Source organism: Salvelinus alpinus, chromosome 25 (assembly GCF_045679555.1).
Source record: "Salvelinus alpinus chromosome 25, SLU_Salpinus.1, whole genome shotgun sequence".
In the NCBI taxonomy this organism is placed as follows: Eukaryota; Metazoa; Chordata; class Actinopteri; order Salmoniformes; family Salmonidae; genus Salvelinus; species Salvelinus alpinus.
Window position 1 is genome coordinate 16,532,728 of NC_092110.1, and position 20,715 is coordinate 16,553,442.

At 40.9% G+C, this 20,715-nt stretch overlaps 1 protein-coding gene and 1 long non-coding RNA gene across 2 annotated transcripts; one reads left to right on the forward strand and one right to left on the reverse strand.

Annotated features, from left to right (window-relative positions):
- Positions 1 to 4,391: 4,391 nt before the first annotated feature.
- LOC139553472 (uncharacterized) lies at positions 4,392 to 9,530 on the reverse strand. Its single transcript, XM_071365819.1, has 6 exons — positions 9,493 to 9,530; positions 8,425 to 8,632; positions 8,107 to 8,255; positions 7,841 to 7,985; positions 4,897 to 4,977; positions 4,392 to 4,771 (listed from the first exon to the last, which is right to left on the reverse strand). Exons 2-6 carry the CDS (start codon positions 8,617 to 8,619, stop codon positions 4,631 to 4,633), a joined length of 711 nt encoding a protein of 236 aa, XP_071221920.1. The 5' UTR covers positions 8,620 to 8,632; positions 9,493 to 9,530; the 3' UTR covers positions 4,392 to 4,630.
- An 88-nt stretch (positions 9,531 to 9,618) lies between these two features.
- On the forward strand, positions 9,619 to 11,826 carry LOC139553473 (uncharacterized). Its single transcript, XR_011670660.1, has 2 exons — positions 9,619 to 9,754; positions 11,422 to 11,826. It is a non-coding gene; the product is annotated as an uncharacterized lncRNA (long non-coding RNA).
- Positions 11,827 to 20,715: the final 8,889 nt, after the last annotated feature.

Below are 20,715 nucleotides of genomic sequence, written 5' to 3' on the forward strand. Positions count from 1 at the left end.
TGGCATCTTTGAGGACAAGGACACCTCCATGTACTACTCCTCTGATCTCCCGTCTATCTGGGCCGGCTACCTGTGCTGATGGGCCAGCGGGATGGTCTCCTGGGGGAACGAGGGACTAAAGATGTGCTCAGGTTATATCTCGGTCAGCACATTACAGCCGTGTCTGACCGACCTCAATGATCTGGACCACATTATGGAGATCCTGGTCAGCTCGTGATACATGGGGGTCACATCAGGGGTCATGACCTGGTTGTTAAGGATCTGAACATCATCAGGATAATCTGGCTTGGTCCGGTTAAGAATTGTAAATGACAATATATATTTTTTACAATGTGGATAGTATTTTTGTCATACTACAATGGTTTTATTCAGGTGACGGAGACTTGTGTATCTACTGTGAACAGAATATTCCCTTTTTGAGGCAGTTAGTAGAATGCAAGAAAAATATGCACTACTTGTAGAGCTTGTCTTGTTATATAATACCTCTTCTTGAAATTGTACATTATCTTTGCATTTAATCTAATTATTCCAATTCTACTTCTCTTGATCAGCACTGTACTTGTAAAGTCTGTGTCACACCCGATGTGTCACCTGTCTTTGTGCTTGCCTCCACCCTCCTCCAGGTGTCGCCCATATTCCCCATTTTCCCCTGTGCATTTATATCTGTGTTCTCTGTTTGCCTGTTGCCAGTTCGTCTTGTCCCGTCAAGCCTACCAGTGTGTTTTTCGTACTCCTGTTTTCTTGAGCCCGTTTTCTAGTTATGCTGGTTTTGATCATTCTGCCTGCCATGAGCCTGCCTGCCGTTCTGTACCTTTTGACACTGCCCTGGATTACTGACCTCTGCCTGCCCTGACCCTGAGCCTGCCTGCCACTCTGTACCTTACGGACTCTGCCTTGGACTACCGACCTCTGCCTGCCCAAGACCTGTCGTTTGCCTGCCCCGTTTTATAATAAATGTCTTATTCGAACTGTCTGCATCTGGGTCTTATCCTGAGACGTGATAATATTGAGTTATTCTGTATAATCAAAGGATGTTCCTTGTTCTCCTATCAACCACTTTTCCCTTTTAATAAGAATGCCTTAAAGACTTAAAATAGTTCTGTAGAAATGTAGTATTTGAGTTACAATAAGGAAAGTTAGCAAATATATCCATCCAGCTGAGCAGTGAGCGGCTTCCTCCAGTGGCGGACTGGGACAAAAATTTGAGACTCAACAGCCCACATTACCGCTGACACCATATATGCAGTGCCTTTTTTGCCTCCCTGTTGTGCAGTTTTCCTCTGCATCATCTCTGCTCTCACTCTGTCTGTCTGTGCTTCTTCTTGTTCTTCTCTATCACTCTGTCTGTCTGCCTGTCACTCCTAAGTATTAATAGCTATTATACTGAACAAAAATATAAATGCAACATGCAACAATTTCAAAGATTTTACTGAGTTACAGTTCATATAAGGAACATAGTCAATTTAAATAAATTCATATGGCCCTAATCTATGGATTTCACATGACTAGGAATACAGATATGCATCTGTTGGTCACAGATAACTGGAAAAAAATGGGCCTCAGAATTTCGTCACGGTATCTCTGTGCATTCAAATTGCTATCGATAAAATGCAATTGTGTTTGTTGTCCGTAGCATATGCTTGCCCATAGCATAACCCCACCGCCACCATGGGGCACTCTGTTCACAATGTTGACATCAGCAAACCGCTCACCCACATGACGCCATACACGTGGTCTGCGGTTGTGAGGTCGGTTGGATGTACAGCCAAATTCTCTAAAACGACGTAGGAGGCAGTTTATGGAAGAGAAATTAACATTACATTTTCTGGCAACAGTTCTGGTGGACATTCCTGCAGTCAGCATGCCAATTGCACTCTCCCTCAAAACTTGAGACATCTGTGGCATTGTGTTGTGTGACAAAACTGCACATAATAGTGGCCTTTTATTGTCCCCAGCAGAAGGTGCACCTGTGTAATGATCATGCTGTTTAATCAGCTTCTTGATATGCCACACCTGTCAGGTGGATGGATTATCTTGGCAAAGGAGAAATGCTCACTAACGGATGTAAACAAATTTGTGCACAAAAGATAAGAGAAATAAACTTTTAGTGTGAATGGAACATTTCGGGAATCTTTTATCTCAGCTCATGAAACATGGGACCAACACTTTACATGTTGCGTTTATATTTTTGTTCAGTATAAATTATGAACTTCACAGGGTGGTGAAAAGCGCAAGGTGATGTGCTCCTTTCCAATAAACATAAAGGGTCTTATTCTGGTGACATGATCATCGATGCTTGGCTGCCATTTGACAAATAGAAATAATCTTGTCCATAATAATCTCATCCATGGCTATTGGCCTACTCGCACAGTGTCTGCGAGCTGTTGGCTAGAGCACACGTGCCAATACCAGTGGGAACACTCACTATATAACTCACGTTTTTTGTGAGAAAATCATCAGTAAAGTTGAAAATGCAATGGAAAGGGTATTATTTTGTGCACTACATCATCACGCACAGCCTTTTATCCGCAACAAGTCAATTTGATGGAAACCCCTTGGAGTTTTTATGCAGATTTCTGAATATTCGCATTCAAATCTGTCAGCATTTGGATGAAAACTGAGAAAGAGTAACACAGTAGCTAGGTTTTCTCCATACCTCGACTGCACTGTCTTCTGTAGCAGCATCTGTCACAACACTTGGACCAGCCGAACCAGAACTTTTAGAAAATGAGTTGGTTAATTTCATACATTAAGCAGCTGTGGCCTCAAGCCTTTTTTTGGTCTCTTAACTTTTTTCGGCACTACCTTTCCGGTTTTTACGAGCCATGATCTGGCCTGACTAATGAAAAGAGAGTCAAAGCAAGGTCTCTTTGCTCATGTGCGTTTGACTTTGAACATGAATTTTGCGCCACCTCAGCCAATCAGAAAACCGGGCAGGCCTATCTTGGTAGGGGGGACTGGCCGTTGTCCACTGACTAGGCAAATGCTCAAATATATTAATATGACAATAGAGAAATTGCACAAAAGTCATCATCTTTACAGGCCCAAGGGCCATCTGCCATTGCCCCTAAAAGAAGTCAATTATTTGTATTATTATTCATTTATTTTGACCATCCCACCCCCAAAAAAGATGGTCCAATGCGCCCATGCCTTCTTCTGTGTGTGTGACATATAAGGCACAATACAACCCAGGATCATCCTTCCTTCCTCCATGTCCCTTTGCCTTTTTCCCGCCACTGCACTGCAACGAGATGTAATCTAAATTCACTCTGACATCCCGCTAGTGCACTAGCTGAGAGGAGATAGTAGAGAGAGAGAGAGAGAGAGAGGGGGAGGGAAGTGTAGGGCTTGTCATGTAGTGTAGGGCTTGTCATGTAGGAGGGGCCTACTTGTAAAAAGGTGATGTTTTTTCTCTCAGTATTTCAATTCTATTCATAGACTCAACCCGCCAGCCAAACAAGTGACATGTGGGAGGAGTGTGCACCTCCACTAACCCCTTGTTTTCTCTGTCTGGAAAAGCAAATCCTGGTGGTTGAAATGGAAGAGAACTGTCTGAGATGCAGTTGTACACATGTAATAACCTCTCTGTTATACTGATTTGTGCTGATTAGCTCCATGATACCATGCAGTCTTACTTACAAAATTGCCAATGACATGAAACATGTCTATGGTTTTGAGTATTAAGGGAGGTAAAGAAAAACAGAGGACCGAACTAAGGAAATATTAAGAAGTGGAGGACACCAATAATGTGATGCCATAAATAGTTCAAGCACAAGCAATCCAAATTTCCATAAAAATGTATCCACAGTGGGAAGACACACCCAATTACTTTTTTTTTGGACCATGCACTGCCCTCGATCGCAAGCCAGGTTTCTACAGTGAGACTGGGACTGAGATGGGTATTCTACAAAACAAAATATATGGACAAAGCTTGTTTCTTGAGGTATTCATTGTTTTGAGGTGCATGGTCTGAAGGTCTACACATGTTGTAGTCGGTGCATGTGACAAATAAAGTTTGATTTGATTTTTTGTTTTGAATACTTATGTAAATAAGGTATTTCTGTTTTTAATACCTTTGCCAACAATTCTAAAAACCTGTTTTCGCTTTGTCATTATGGGGTAGTGTGTGTAGACTGATAAAAAAAAGTGTAATCAATTCCAGAATAAGGCTGTAACGTAACAAGATGTGGAAAAAGTCAAGGGGTCTGAATACTTTCTGAATGCACTGTATGTTTGCAAAATGGGGGTTGGGACTTATGAGGAAGCCAGTATGCCCTCTAGTGGAGTGCTGTGACTGTGACTTCCAAAGTCTTCCAAAGAATTGCATTGTTCCCTCTGCTCTTGACAATAGTGGTATAAAACAGCTGTTACACTGAATAAATAACTCAATACATCTATAAGAACATTTTATAGTATCACTGTAACTGCACTCCGTATCAAAATAGTATATATAAAACCAGGAACACGCCTGCAAACTAAATACACAATATCATAGAATGTATTTTCTTTACAATCTGTATAAATAAAATGTTGCGAAAAGTGTATACTTTGTTCTCACCCGGGTAACAACCCAACCCGTTTCACCCATCTACAACAGTTCAGTAGGGCTATGCTAAGCAGCATCTTCATCTTATCCTTCTCCAAAGTTCAGTGCAGGAGGCTTCTTGTGGTGCTGAGGCTGCAGGTGGATGCTGCATTGAGTCAGCCACTGCTGGGAGATTTGGTAGAGGAAAGCTGGGGTGTCACCATGGCAGGAGGAGGGCGCCAGCAGCTGAGTGGAGATGAGAGTAAGGCCAGAGGTGAGGTTACAGGTGTGCTCCCTGCCAATAAGAGTAGAAAGACGCCCAGTGCTGCCCACTTCCTAAAAAGGAGAAGCTTCCCCCCCAACACACACACCTTGGTTTTGATGAGAGCAGCAGCAGGGGGGCAAGAAGTCTCTGTAGTTTCTTCATGATCTTCCAAAAAGACTGACTCACACTATGGAAGGGAAAGACCACAGATATAGAACCCTGATATACAGTGTCTTCAGAAAGTATTAACACCCCTTGACTTTTTCAAATTTTTGTTGTGTTACAGCCAGTATTTAAAATGGATTAGATTGTGTCACTGTAGTACAAACAATATCCCATAATGTAAAAGTGGAATTATGTTTTTAGAAAGGTTTACAAATTAATGACAAAATAAAAGCTGAAATGTCTTGAGTCAATAATTACTCAACCCCTTTGCTATGACAAGCTTAAAATAGTTTAGGAGTAAAGATTTGCTTAACAAGTCACATAATAAGTTGCACGGGCTCACTCTGTGTGCAATAATAATGTTCAACATGATTTTTTTAATGACTACGTCATTTCTGTACGCCACACATACAATTATATGTAAGGCCCCTCGGTCAAGCAGTGAATTTCAAACACAGATTCAACCACAAAGACCAGGGAGGTTTTCCAATGCCTCACAAAGAAGGGTACCCATTGGTAGATGAGGGGGGGGGGCAGACACTGAATATCCCTTTGAGCATGGTGAAGTTTTTAATTACACTTTGGATGGTGTATCAATACAATCAGTCACTACAAAGGAAAGAAACAGCTCAGGGATTTCACCATGAGGCCAATGGTGACTTTAAAAGAGTTACAGTTTAATGGCAGTGATAGGAGATAACTGTGGATGGATCAACAACATTGCAGTTACTCCACAATACTAACCTAAATGACAGAGTGAAAAGAAGAAAGCCTGTAAAGAATACAAATATTCAAAAACATGCAACCTATTTGCAATAAGGCACTAAAGTAAAACTGCAATAAATGTGACAAAGAAATTAACTTCATGTCCTAAATACAAAGCATTATGTTTGGGCTAAATCCAACAATGCATATCACCAAGTACCATTGTTCATATTTTCAAGCATGGTGGTGGCTGCATCATGTTATGGGTATGCTTGTTATTGGCAAGAACTAGAGAGATTTTTTTAGGATAGAAATATACAGAATAGAGCTAAGCACAGTCAAAATCCTAGAGGAAAACCTGGTTCAGTCTGCTTTCCAACAGACACTGGGAGACAAATTCATCTTTCAGCAGGACAATAACCTAAAACACAAGGTCAAATATACACTGGAGTTGCTTACCAAGATGACATTGAATGTTCCTGAGTGGCCTAGTTACAGTTGTGACTTAAAATCAACTTGAAAATCCATGGCAAGACATGAAAATGGCTGTCTAGCAATGTTCAACAACCAACTTGAAAGAGCTTGAAAAAAAAAAAAAAAAAAATGCAAATATTGTACAATACAGGTGTGCAAAGCTCCTAGAGACTTACCCAGAAAGACTCACAGCTGTAATCGCTGCCAAATGTGATTCTAACATGTATTGACTCAGGGATGTGAATACTTCCATTTCATTTTCACTTTGTCATTATGGGTTATTGTGTGTAGATGGGTGAGAGATTTTTTTTTTTTTTAAATACATTTTGAATTCAGGCAGTAACACAACAAAATGTGGACTAATTCAAGGGGTATAACTACTTTCTGAAGGCACTGCATTGTCTATGCAGAACATGAGGCAGACGACTTGGCAAATATATTTCCTCCAGTGTGGAGTCTTGGAGCATCATCTAGCGCAGGGGTTCCAAAGCTTTTTTACTCAGGCCCCCCTTCCAGCATTGGGGAACATACCGCCATTGGTTGAAACACAACATGCTCTTGAATACAGGGTGGGTGTCATGTTTGGCTGATATATGGGAATCAAATTGAAATTTCAACTTTCAAATGGTACCAGAAAGATGGGAGGCCCACACATCAGATAATGTTGACTTGAATGGGAATATCTGTTGTTTTCAGTCAATCCTCCATAGGAAACCAATTGAAATCATAGAAATATAGATAATAGAATAGAGATTACCATTTAAGTTTACAAGGGGAGGGTCCTGGAGTATTGAAAACAGGGATGCCAATAATATTTACCCCTATCGTTTTGAGAGTTTCTATTTTTATTACTTGTTAAAACTTCTTCAGGATTAGTGGGTCCCCAGCGGGACGGTTGATCTAATGTAAACTAATGCGATTAGCATGAGGTTGTAAGTAACAAGAACATTTCCCAGGACATGATATTGGCAGAAAGCTTAAATTCTTGTTAATCTAACTGCACTGTCCAATTTACAGTAGGTATTACAGTGAAAGAATACCATGCTATTGTTTGAGGAGAGTGCAAAGTTTGAACATGAAAAGTTATTAATAAACAAATTAGGTACATTTGGGCAGTCTTGATACAAAATTTTGAACAGAAATACAATTGTTCATTGGATCAGTCTGAAACTTTGCACATACACTGCTGCCATCTAATGGCCAAAATCTAAATTGCACCTGGGCTGGAATAATACATTATGGCCTTTCTCTTGCATTTCAAAGATTGTATTATCTTTTACCAGATCTAATGTGTTATATTCTTCTACATACCTTTCACTTTTCCACAAACTTCAAAGTGTTTCCTTTGAAATGGTACCAAGAATATGCATATCCTTGCTTCAGGGCCAGAGCTACAGGCAGTTAGAGTTGGGTATGTCATTTTAGGCAACAATTGAAAAAAAGGGTCCGATCCTTAAGAGGAAAGAAAATCTCGTTCTCCCAGCAATTGTATTAGTATAAAATACTATAATTTTCTATTTTTGGGCCGGATACAATATAGCTCAGATTTTTTTGCTAATTTTTATCAACGGTGCCAATTATTTTGGACCTGACTATCGTATTTCCAATTAATAACCCACAATTTTTTCACAAAAAGTAAAGACATTCATCCAACTAGGCTAGGTGTATTCATTTTATGGACCCCATTCCCCACCTACCCATCTCACCTGGTCAGAGATGCAATTTGAGGGTGTGATTCTGAGTGCAGAAACCATTCTGCTGTGGCTGTGGCAGTGTAAGCTGGGCTTTGGCTCTGACAGCCTCAGCCTGCTGGGCTCAGCCACCAGATGGCTCCACAAGCTGCCACAGTCACTAAGCAAGAGAGAAGAGGAGTCAGCTCTACAACCTCATGGAACACAGAAGTGAAGCTTCATACATATACAGAGGCATGTTTTTAGTTACAGTAAAAAAAAAAGAAGGATAAATTAGACACCATATTGTAGCTGTTGGTTGAAAAGGCTGTGTGTTTTCTAGCAGCTGGGACAGAGATCGTACAGTACAGTTGGTCTCTTTAGATTCACCCAAGACCTGGAAGCACTCCTGGAAAACTACAGATGATTTCTTCACATTGCCATTCTCCAGCTGTATAGAAAAATATATCACATATCATATTTGTACATTGTTTATATATTAGCCTACATTAGGAAAATGGCAATTAAGACAGCTCCTATATAGATCACAATTCACAGGTAATAATTTCCTCTTAAGTAAAGTAAACTTGGAATGATCAAAAAGATTGGTGCACTCTCACCTTTGTTGAGAGTTTAGAAATGTCCATGGGTGAAGACAGAGATGAAGATCTTTCAACTGCATCCGACTTGTTGCCATTACAGGCAGAACTCCAGTCTCCAAACGCACTGTCCACCTCGGCGTCATTCTGTTCCCAAGCAGTTTGGACAGACCAGTCGACGAAATCCCCGCAAGCAAAAAATAATGGTTCCTCCATTGAACGGATAAGCCTGTTTTAGGACAAGGATCAGATAATGGAAGAAATTACAATTTATCCGTCCGTCCACATCCACAGACGCCCCCAACTTCTGGACTGATCAGGCAATGCTGTGATAAGTAGGCCATCAGTGACTTCCCTCTCTCTATTGTTATGATTTCCTGTGCAGCCCATACACTTAAATAATAGGGTGCAACATGTAATAGAGGATAGAACCACGACATGAAGTGAATTAGTGTAATGATAGCCACAAAAACATACGTGTGCAAATTAAAACGATAATTATACAAACCTGATTAATAAAACAAGAAACACAACCTACACATAATGCTAACCTGTTGATAGACTGAACTCATATGAAATAACCATATTACGTACATTAGGATTACATTACACCCACGATACAGTGTAACGGATAGGTCTACACCGTTAGATCCTACGAAGTCTTTAGCTGAGAGACCTCTAAACAGGGTACATTTTCCTTACCGGTGGCGCGTCTGTAACAGGGGAAGTTTCTAAGAATCCGGAAGGTGATAATAAACAATAGCCTATGCCGCGTTCAGAAGAACTGTGAGCTCGGAACTCGGAAATCGTCGACTTCCGACTTCAGTGGGTTTCAAACAACTGGGAACTCTGAAAACAAAACGAGCTCGACTGGAAAAAAACGATTTGAACGGTCATCAAACCAAATTCCAACTATGGAACTCGGGCCTATACAATTCCGACTTTTCCGACCTGAAGATCAATGACGTCATGATTTAACATCGTATTTTTTCCGAGTTCCCAGTTCTTTTGAACGCGGCACTACTTCCCACTGTTTTGGATCCGCCCCGATGACGAAGAGATTGCGTAGGAGCCCAGAGCTAACCTTACCTGACGCAGGTGCATTGACAGCGAAAATCTAGACGCAACTGAAACCGACAGAGGGCGCCCTAAATTCTAAGATGTGTGTTTGAGCCACAGTTGTGTAACTTTGGCCTACTTGACAAAGTAAGAATTGATTGTCAAGAAATGACTAGACAGGCCCAACATTAACATTTGACCCTCCATAGGGAGATACTATATATTATTTAAAATGACTGGTGATGAATAATGTGTTGGCCTCAAGTTGGTAAAGCAGTCAAGGACATTTACTGTGAGTAAACATGTATTTTATTTCATTTGATTCCGTTTGCCCTGAGACATTGGGAAAGAAATACACGGCCTGAATCTACTCTTATGGTTTGACATAATGAGAACAATTACTTGGGAGGAAATATGTATATCCATCCACATGGTTAAAATCAAAACCCTACGGTCAATTAGTAGTAACAGTACACACAGTTGCTCACAGACAGACTGACAAGACTGATATGATTAGGCTTTTTTTTCAGGTTTTGTTGAAAACAATATTTTTAGCATTCCTCGACCCCAGCTCATTTAAGGCATGCCATGTGAACTCAGAGCAGTAATTGGAATAGTAAATTAAGCTAAGCAGGGCTGGGCTTGGCTTGGTAAAACTCTGGATGAAAGACCGAAGGGTAGCTGTAGATAGATCAATTGCCCAGTCTATAGTTTATTTTCTGATAGTGGATATAACGTTGAAGATCTGATGTTGTTTTAAAGGTACAAATTCAACATATTTTATACAAGGTTTGTCTATGTTGAAATTTGGTTACCATGATGACATAATCCTGTGGTTGAAATTTCACACTCAAAACAACCGTTTACTTTGATTACTTTTTTCAAATCCAATGCATTTTCCACGTAGATTACACATTGACAAATTAAGGTGAAACAATGTTGATTCAACCAGTTTGTGCCCAGTGGGATGTTACTCAACCAAAGAATATGGTAGGAGGCGAGACTATATGTTACCTATTTATTTGGAACTTTTACCATTATAGGTCTTCACACTGATATGAAGTTGGATGCATTACAAGATGAAGATGTTTTTCATTACACTAAACCAACATAAACAATGCTTTATCGCTCTTTAATTTAAAGTACTTGGCATGGCCATGTAATGGAACCTTGCCCTTCCAAAGTTCTATGCAGAGAAAAAATACTATGGTGGATTTATTCATGTTTTCACTTTATCCCTTTTGCAATTCCGTTGGACAGGGGTTACATTGTGTCAGTGTGGGAGCAAATCTCAGATTTGTATCAGTTTGATGTGGAGACAAAGCATGGAAATGGAGGAATGAGAGATAGAATTCATTTGACCTTTCTCTGCCTCAACTTTCTCATATGTACAATGTCCAACTACTGCACCATCAGATATATAATTTCCCGTGAGGACGAGGACATGGACAGTTATACCATATGTACCCTGAGTAAAGTAAACAGAACCACGTCGTTGATTTTCTATATTGACAAGGATTCCGATGTGGATTGCATGCAGTATTTCTGGTGTTCCATTAAAGCTAATTTCCTAGAGTAACACCATTTTGTGCAGCTCTGTCTTCCCACATGAAAAACCAGTACTCACAGTAGTGTTTTTGTGAACTTTACTGTACTTTCAGGGTTTTTGCTGACACGACTGTAGTATACTGTATTATTTATATTTTACTGCAGTTTAAATTCTGTAGTAAAAAAAACAAGTATATAATATAGTATTTACTGTAGTGTTTTTGCAGACTGTAGTGTTTTTGCGGGCATTACTATAGTATTTACTGCAGTATTTACTACAGTGTTTTTTTGCAGATAATACTGTAGTATTTACAGTATTCTACAGTGGACTACCACATTCTATATTAAGTACTACACAAAGGATACCTCAGTGTGTACTATAGTATTTGTCATGTATGCTCTCTCCTCCAGCGCTCTAGGTCGCCATGCTCCCACATCTCAGCCAGATTGACAGGTTTCCCGCTCCTCAGCAGAGGTGACTGGTCCGCTCCTGTTCCACAGGATCGTCATTTTGGTCGGCGTTCTGCGGCTGGAACCGTGCGTCGGGGAGGGGGTACTGTCACGTGTGCTCCCTCTTCGGTCTCTAGGTCACCAGGCTGCTCGATATGGCACACACCTGTCACCATCGTTACGTGCACCTGCATGTCTTCAAACTCACCTGGACTCCATCACCTCCCTGATTACCTTCCCTATATATGTCACTCCCTTTGGTTCCTTCCCCAGGCTTTATTGTGTCTGTTCCATGTTTGTGTGCTGTTAGTGTTTCTTGTTTTGTATTATATTCCGTTTATTTTATTAAAACACTCACTCCCTGAACTTGCTTCCCGACTCTCAGCGCACTCGTTACAGTATTATAGTATCTATTACAGTATACAACAGCTTACTGAATAATTCTATAGTAAGCACTGTATTATTCTATAGTAAACTGTAGTGTTTTTTCATGTGGGTATTATGGGCACCGAGGGCATTATTGTTGAGATGGTCCGTGAAGGACTTTCTGATTCTTCAGTGTGTTAGGTTGAGACTAGAGATGCAGAAAGGGATGCATAGCATTGATTTTATATTTAAATAGCAGACAAAAGGGTATCCTCTATGATACCGGTGGAAAATGCAGAAATATGCATGACTTAGGATCTCATGATTTTCAGATTCCAATGGGGTAGTCATGGATGGAAATTGTTTGTACAAGTGTATAGGTACAGTATGTGTCTGTGTACATGAGTGGTGTTTTCAGTGTTTTGTAGGCTACAAATGTAATGTGATGCCAGTATGTCTGGGAACCTCAGGTTTGTTTACTGTGTGCCTAAATATAACCCCTCACCCTCCTGTGTGACCTTTCTCTGAGCCATGAGCATCTTCTCACAAGATCCCACACACTTCAACCTTTTTACAGGTTTTCTGGAACTGATCCGGGTAACATCATATGCTGCTCTATGGAGCTAAAGACACATACACTTTGCATAGCTGCACACAGTATTTTTTCTCCACATACTACATAGTGACAATGGCTTTATGGAATTTAAACTGGGTTTACATTAAATGGGTTATGATATTATAAATTATTGTTAGATCAAGATGAGTTTATGTTTTCCTTCCTGTGCTTTTCAGAAGGATGAGATCCACAAAGAAGAGGTATAGCCTGAATATTTTGGATGAGCACAGGATGGGGGAAGAACATTTTCTTGTTTCTCTTGAACTAGCATTGATTCTGGTTTGGAGTTGTTGCTTGATCCTGTGCCAAAAGCTAATGTAGTATCATCTTGCAGCTCACAATTATTACAATCTAATTCAGATGCATTTGTGAGGCTTGATCCAATTGAACACATATTCAATGTATGTATGTGGAAAAAAGCACATTACTGTGCATCACAATAAGGATATTGGATAATGTCCCCCAGAGGCTTCATACCCCATCCCTGTGCCATAGAGGGCACAGGGGCACGTGCCCGCTCAGATTTTTATCTCTGTAATACTGCTAGCCATTTGGCAATTTTATGAAGTTGGCTTTAGCTAGCTCAGATATGTTCCCAACTCCCAACCACACAAATAGCTACCAAGAAGCAATTTCCGCCACAAAGTTGGAAGCACAGAATCACCTAGAACAGTGGTTCTCAACTGGTTTTGCCCGGGGACCCAAATTTGACAATGACAATTGAGTCGCGACCCAATATTATGGATTGTTGATGATTACATTTTATGTTCCCTTTCAAAGTATACTCTGTCTCAATTAGGGTATTAAAGAAAGTCCTTACACAGCCATATTAACTGAAAACATTTATTAACAATTCAAGAGAATAAGCCATTTAATTAGGCGACCAGTTCAGGAGTGGGGTGTAATAAATTATCAGACTCAGAACATGACATCAAAACCAGTCCAATAATGTTAATGAAAAGTATCACATACCAGTCCAATAATGTTAATGAAAAGTATCACATACCAGTCCAATAATGTTAATGAACAGTAACACATACCAGTCCAACAATGTTAATGAACAGTAACACATACCAGTCCAACAATGTTAATGAACAGTAACACATACCAGTCCAACAATGTTAATGAACAGTAACACATACCAGTCAAACAATGTTAATGAACAGTAACACATACCAGTCCAATAATGTTCATGAACAGTATCACATACCAGTTTTTAAAATTGAAAAAACAACAAATCATTAGGAATTCTTAATCATCAATTATCATGTCAATAGTTTCACAACGTTGAAAAGTGTTTTTAAAGGTGTACGTTTTTAACCCGTTCAATAAAATGTAATATGAATGTCAGAATGAATTAACATAGGGAACAATAACTCATTAACCTGTTTATTTAGTGTGTGTGTGTGTGTGTGTGTGTGTGTGTGTGTGTGTGTGTGTGTGTGTGTGTGTGTGTGTGTGTGTGTGTGTGTGTGTGTGTGTGTGTGTGTGTGTGTGTGTGTGTGTGAAAAGCTGGGGGTGTCAGTGGGAAAGCTGGGGGTGTTTCTTGAGTTTGATAAGTTTATTGAAGTTTGGTTGACAGGGCAACTCGAAGGTCATGCTTGCTGTCCAGTTTGTTTCTGCTTTTGTTTTCAGCACAGCTATAGCAGAGAACCCACTTTCACACAGATAGGTAGTTCTGAACGGTAGCATGATTTTGATTGCATGACAGACGAGAGCAGGATACTTGACTGTTCTTATGTCAGAAGATTTTGGAGTGAGTTGAAGATTTTATTTTAAAATAAATTACTATTAATGTTAATCTGAGAGACTCTGATATTATTTTTTATTTTGATCCAAATGATATGGACCCTGATTTAACTTTCATTGTTAATTTGTTTATTTTTCATGGAAGATTCTTTATCCATAAAATGAAGTGGGCAGAGAACAAACCCCTCTTCACATTATTTAAGATATCATTTAAATATTATTTTGAAATGATCAGTAAATGTAAAAACAAAAATGCAATACGCACCAAAAAACTTTTTGACAAATTGAAAATGTATCTCGATATGTAATACTCCTGTTAGGTTTATGTACTCTTGTTTGTAGTGTTCATAATAGAGAGTAGGATACTCTCCCATTACGCTGCTTCAGAACTTTGGCAGTGTCATTTCCTGGAAGCGCATGCTCAGTCCGCGATCTAACGACAGCTCCAACAGCAGAGTCTCTTCGTTGCATGGCAACGTGACGCTCCCCATCTCCACTTGAAAGGGGTCGCGTTTCTAGTTGTCTTGCCTCCTGTTCTCCTCCGGAAAGTAGTCGCAAAACTTTCCCTGCAGCTTGACAAGATGCTATTTAACGTTTTTTTTCCAGTGTGTCGCTGTGCGCTTTGTTGATCAGGTTCTGAATCTCGAAATCAGCATTAGGAAACATGTCAATCCTCCCGCTAGAAACAAGATTTGTCCGAACGGTAAGCCTCATCTTGAAGGCATCCACTTTGTCAAATCGATTGTGCCATCTCCCACAAGTCGATTGTGCCACCTCCCACAAGTCGATTGTGCCACCTCCCTTGCATTGACACATGGAGAGAATTCAGATGATCAAAAATATCCGCCAGGTAGGCAATTTGCGTGAACCATTCCTCACAATCGACATTTTCAGGCAGCGGACCTCTGCATGATAAAGCACATGCTGGTGCACGTTCCCCATATCCCTACATAAGGCCTGGAAACAACTGCTTTTCGTGGAACTCTTTTTGATATAGTTGACACACTTGATCACATCCTGGAGCGTGGCGTGGAGCTCAGGCACCATGTCCTTCGCTGCCAATGCCTCCCTGTGTAGGAAGCAGTGGTTCCACGTCGCACTCGGTGCTCTGTCCAGGATCCGCTTTAATACCCCGGAGTGCTTTCCCGTCATGGCAGCTGCCCCGTCAGTGGTCACACCGACGCACCCATCCCAGGCCAGTCCCACGGAGCCCAAGTACATATTCATTGTGTTAAAGACAGGCTCTGCAAAGTTGGTGTCTGACATACACCATTAGAATGGCATGGTTAGCCACGTCTGTGGATTCATCAAGCTGCAGTGCATAATGGCCATTTGCACCAATGCTCTCTGAGGTCTGGCGCGTTATGTCCTCAGACATGTCCTGAATTCTCATCCTCATGGTGTCATTGGATAGGGGGATGGTTTTAAGTTTGTTGGCGGCTGACTCCAAAGATTTCAATGTACATTTCAATCGCAGCAGGGAGTATGAGATTCTCTGCGCTGATGTGAGCTTTTTTGCACTCAGCAATGCGCTGTGCCACAAGGTATGATGCGTGAAATGCCTTTTTATGTACCGTGCATACCTTGTTCTATGAATCTTGTGAGGCCTCCAGATATTAACATTTCCTTTTAAAAAAGTCTGTTGTTTTATCTTTGTGGCTTGGATGTTGGTGCCCAGATGACGTTTCATTTTGGAGGGTTTCATGCTCCCATTAGCTAACAGCTCGTTGCATTGGACGCACTACGGTCTACTCACCCTTGGCACACTCAGACGAGAGTGGTCTGAAATATGAGTAGATAGCCAGAGCGAATTTACGAATGCACCCTACGTAAAACCACATTTGATAAAGTCGGGCTCGTATTTTCTCTTCTTGGACGTGTCACATTTAAAACTAAACAATGTTGCATAATGAAATGTTTATTGGATCTGCGTGTGTGTGTGTGTGTGTGTGTGTGTGTGTCTGTCTGTCTGTCTGTGTGTCGAGAAATCTGTAATTTCATTGGATCAGTGTGTGTGTGGGTGGCGAGAACGTTATTGTAATAGTCAATGAGCGAGCGCAGCGCCGTGTGTGTGGGTGTCGAGAACGTTATTGTAATAGTCAATGAGCGAGCGCAGCGCCAAACCCCTCGGAGTCCGAATTTAGCTAGACATTTCACAACTGCGGACCCACTGCACCTGTAAAGTCAACAACAATAATCTGTTCAGCAGGTATCATTTCCAAATAAAAGTATCGGTGCTGCGGTTACCTTTCAATATAATGTGTATTTTGTCCCACGACCCCTTAAAATCCTGTCCTGTCCAAAATTGTAATCAGTAACGTAACTCATAATCTGATTACATTCCGTTACTTTCCCTTTAAGAAAAAGACAAAAATGTATGTTACCAATTGAACGACATATATTGCAGGATAAATCAATTTTAAAGTTTACATAGCTGGCCATATATGGATGTTAAATTTTACTTTATGGGTTGGTTATGTAGGCTTCTTTTAACCCATCGCTTTCTACTACATATAATAATAGGATTCAATTATATATTTACATTAAAAACCAAAGTCTAATAGAATTCCAGTCATTCCAATAAATGTTATACCCCTTGATCTTCAAGAATAGGACTTGGAAATATGGAAGAATAGATGAGCCAAATTGTTTTACCTGAGCATGACCCCTAAACTAAGGACTTATTAGCCAGCCCTACTCTGTTGTTTATGATTTTGTTGTCATGGAGGACTAATTGGGCTCATTGATTGGAGTTGAAAAATAAATGCTGCGCTCATGGAATGGCATGCTTTGAGCACTCCTGAAAAGTGCTATTTACATGTGAAAAATGAATGCCATATGCTGCATTTGCTATAGGCCTATTGTTTACCTTTTTGTTGGTGACACTTTGATATCTTGATAATATGCAGCTGTTTAAAGGGAAAATCCACAGATGAAACAATAACAAAACGGTCGCCCAGCCTCTGTTTTGGTTAAAAGCTGAGGGATGGCCTGGAGAAATGTAACTACTTTCAGATTAATAGACAGAGCTATAGATGCAAGTACTGACCATCCATGATATAAAAATGATTGTTTTAACCATGTTCTGAGGCTATACAGTGTTTGTTTACATTTACAATATTTACAAACATTGGGGGAAAATTTGCTTATAATTTGGGTTCTCATGATGTGACAGTTGAACTAAACTCATGAGGTGAACTAAGCTCATGACGCATTAATAAGTTATATTCTTCAAGAATCAATGGATATATATATATATATATATACAGATACAGTTGAAGTCGGAAGTTTAAATACACTCGTTTTTCAACCACTCCACAAATTTCTTGTTAGCAAACTATAGTTTTGGCAAGTCGGTCAGGACTTACTTTGTGCATGACACAAGTCATTTTTCCAACAATTGTTTACAGACAGATTATTTCACTTATAATTCACTGTATCACAATTCCAGTAGGTCAGAAGTTTACATACACTAAGTTGACTGTGCCTTTAAACAGCTTGAAAAATTCCAGAAATTATGTCATGGCTTTAGGAGCTTCTGATAAGCTAATTGACATAATTTGAGTCAATTGGAGGTGTATCTGTGGATGTATTTCAAGGCCTAACTTCAAACTCAGTGCATCTTTGCTTGACATCATGGGAAAATCAAAAGAAATCAGCCAAGACCTCAGAAAAAAAATTGTAGACCTCCACAAGTCTAGTTCATCCTTAGGAGCAATTTCCAAACGCCTGAAGGTTCCACGTTCATCTGTACAAATAATAGTACGCAAGTATAAACACCATTGGACCATGCAGCCGTCATACCGCTCAGGAAGGAGACGTGTTCTGTCTCCTAGAGATTAACGTACTTTGGTGCAAAAAGTGCAAATCAATCACAGAACAACAGCAAAGGACCTTGGGAAGATGCTGGAGGAAACAGGTACAAAGTATCTATATCCACAGTAAAAAACGAGTCCTATATCAACATAACTTGAAAGGCTGCTCAGCAAGGAAGAAGCCACTGGTCCAAAACAGCCATAAAAAAGCCAGACTACAGTTTGCAACTGCACATGGGGACAAAGATGGTACTTTTTGGAGAAATGTCCTCTGGTCTGATGAAACAAAAATAGAACTGTTTGGCCATAATGACCATCGTTATGTTTGGAGGAAAAAGGGTGAGGCTTGCAAGCCAAAGAACACCATCCCAAATGTGAAGCGCGGGGGTGGCAGCAACATGTTGTGGAGGTGCTTTGCTGCAGGAGGGACTGGTGCACTTCACAAAATAGATGGCATTGTGAGGTAGGAAAATGATGTGGATATATTGAAGCAACATCTCAAGACATCAGTCAGGAAGTTAAAGCTTTGTCGCAAATGGGTCTTCCAAATGAACAATGACCCCAAGCATACTCCCAAAGTTGTGGCAAAATAGCCTAAGGACAACAAAGTCAAAGTATTGGAGTGGCCATCACAAAGCCCTGACCTCAATCCTAGAAAATTTGTGGGCAGAACTGAAAAGCGTGTGCGAGCAAGGAGGCCTACAAACCTGACTCAGTTACACCAGCTCTGTCAGGAGGAATGGGCCAAAATTCACCCAACTTATTGTGGAAAGCTTGTGGAAGGCTACCGGAAACGTTTGACCCAAGTTAAACAATTTAAAGGCAATGCTACCAAATACTAATTGAGTGTATGTAAACTTCTGACCCACTGGGAACGTGATGAAAGAAATAAAAGCTGAAATAAATCATTCTCTCTACTATATTCTGACATTTCACATTCTTAAAATAAAGTGGTGATCCTAACTGACCTAAAACAGGGAATGTTTATTAGGATTAAACGTCAGGAATTTCCGGCGCCAACAGAGATGGCCGCCTCGCTTCGCCTTCCTAGGAAACTATGCAGTATTTCTTTTTCTTACGTGTTATTTCTTACATTGGTACACCAGGTAATCTTAGGTTTCATTACATACAGTCGGGAGGAACTACTGAATATAAGAGCAACGTCAACTCACCATCATTACCACCAGGAATATGACTTTCCCGAAGCGGATCCTGTGTTTTGCCTTCCACCCAGGACAATGGATCTGATCCCAGCCGGCGAACCTAAACAACGTCGCCGTAAAAGGGGAAAACGAAGCGGTCTTCTGGTCAGGCTCCGGAGACGGGCACATCGCACACCACTCCCTAGCATACTACTCGCCAATGTCCAGTCTCTTGACAACAAGGTTGATGAAATCCGATCAAGGGTTGCCTTCCAGAGAGACATCAGAGACTGTAACGTTCTTTGCTTCACGGAAACATGGCTCACTCGAGAGACGCTATCGGAGTCGGTGCAGCCAGCTGGTTTCTTCACGCATCGCGCCGACAGAAACAAGCATCTTTCTGGTAAGAAGAGGGGCGGGGGGGTATGCCTTATGATTAACGAGACGTGGTGTGATCATAACAACATACAGGAACTCAAGTCATTCTGTTCACCTGACTTAGAATTCCTCACAATCAAATGCCGACCGCATTATCTACCAAGGGAATTCTCTTCGATTATAATCACAGCCATATATATATTCCCCCCCAAGCAGACACATCGATGGCCCTGAACAAACTTTATTTGACTCTATGTAAACTGGAAACCACATATCCTGAGGCTGCATTCATTGTCCATGTCCAAGATGGCGTAGCAGTGTAGACGTGTTTCTTTAGTCCTCTCGTGTAAGTTTGTATTTTTTCGTATTTCTTGTATATATTTAAAAAAAAAAAAAAATCTCTTTTCGATTTTTACTTCGATTATACCTTCCGGTAACCTACCTCACCCAATGTGATACGGAATCGCTATTATTTTTTAACTTTGGAACACTTTCAAGAACCCCCAGTAGCTAACCAGCTAATCAGCTACAAGCTAATTTAGCCATTTTTTGCCGCTGCTAACAGCTTTTACCTTCTGCACAGACACCAGCCCTGTTATTAGCCTGGATATTACTCACCAATTTACCAGCATCGGACTGTCTCTCGACAACAACGCCGGATTCCTGCCGTAATCCCTGAGCCACTACTTCTGATCCTCACAGCTAGCTTGCAGCTAGCGCAGCTAGCGCCACTGCCACGAAGCTAGCACCAGTTAGCAAACACAATTCTACAATTCACAACCTCTCTCTCGCCATCGCCATCCGGCTTGGATTCTCTGTCGACACGACCACGTCTGGTCTGCAGACGAATACCCCATCCGCTGTGCCCTCAACCGGCCTCCGTCTGAGCAGACCCCCTCCGTCTGAGCAGACCACCCCCCGGGCTACTAACTTTAAACGCCGCGTGCTAGCTTAGTGGAGGCCTCCCTGCTCCATCTACGGCTGCCCCCTGGACACTATGATCACTTGGCTACATAGCTGATGCCTGCTTGACTGTCCATTAATTCACGGTACTCCATTCTGTTTATTTGTGTTTTATCTGTCGGCTCTGTGCTTTAACTCAGGATCTGTGTGTAGTTAATCCGACCCTCTCTGCCTAGTCGTCGCCATTTTTACCTGTTGTTGCTGTGTTAGTGGACTAGCTGCTGTT

Excerpts from the sequence above, each read along its gene's own strand:
- LOC139553472 (XM_071365819.1), bottom strand. The coding sequence starts at position 8,619 with ATGGAGGAACCATTATTTTTTGCTTGCGGGGATTTCGTCGACTGGTCT. Across the intron at positions 8,256-8,424 it reads TTTCTAAACTCTCAACAAAG|CTGGAGAATGGCAATGTGAA; the intron begins GTGAGAGTGCAC and ends TTTTCTATACAG. Across the intron at positions 4,772-4,896 it reads CTGCTCTCATCAAAACCAAG|CTGCTGGCGCCCTCCTCCTG; the intron begins GTGTGTGTGTTG and ends ATCTCCACTCAG.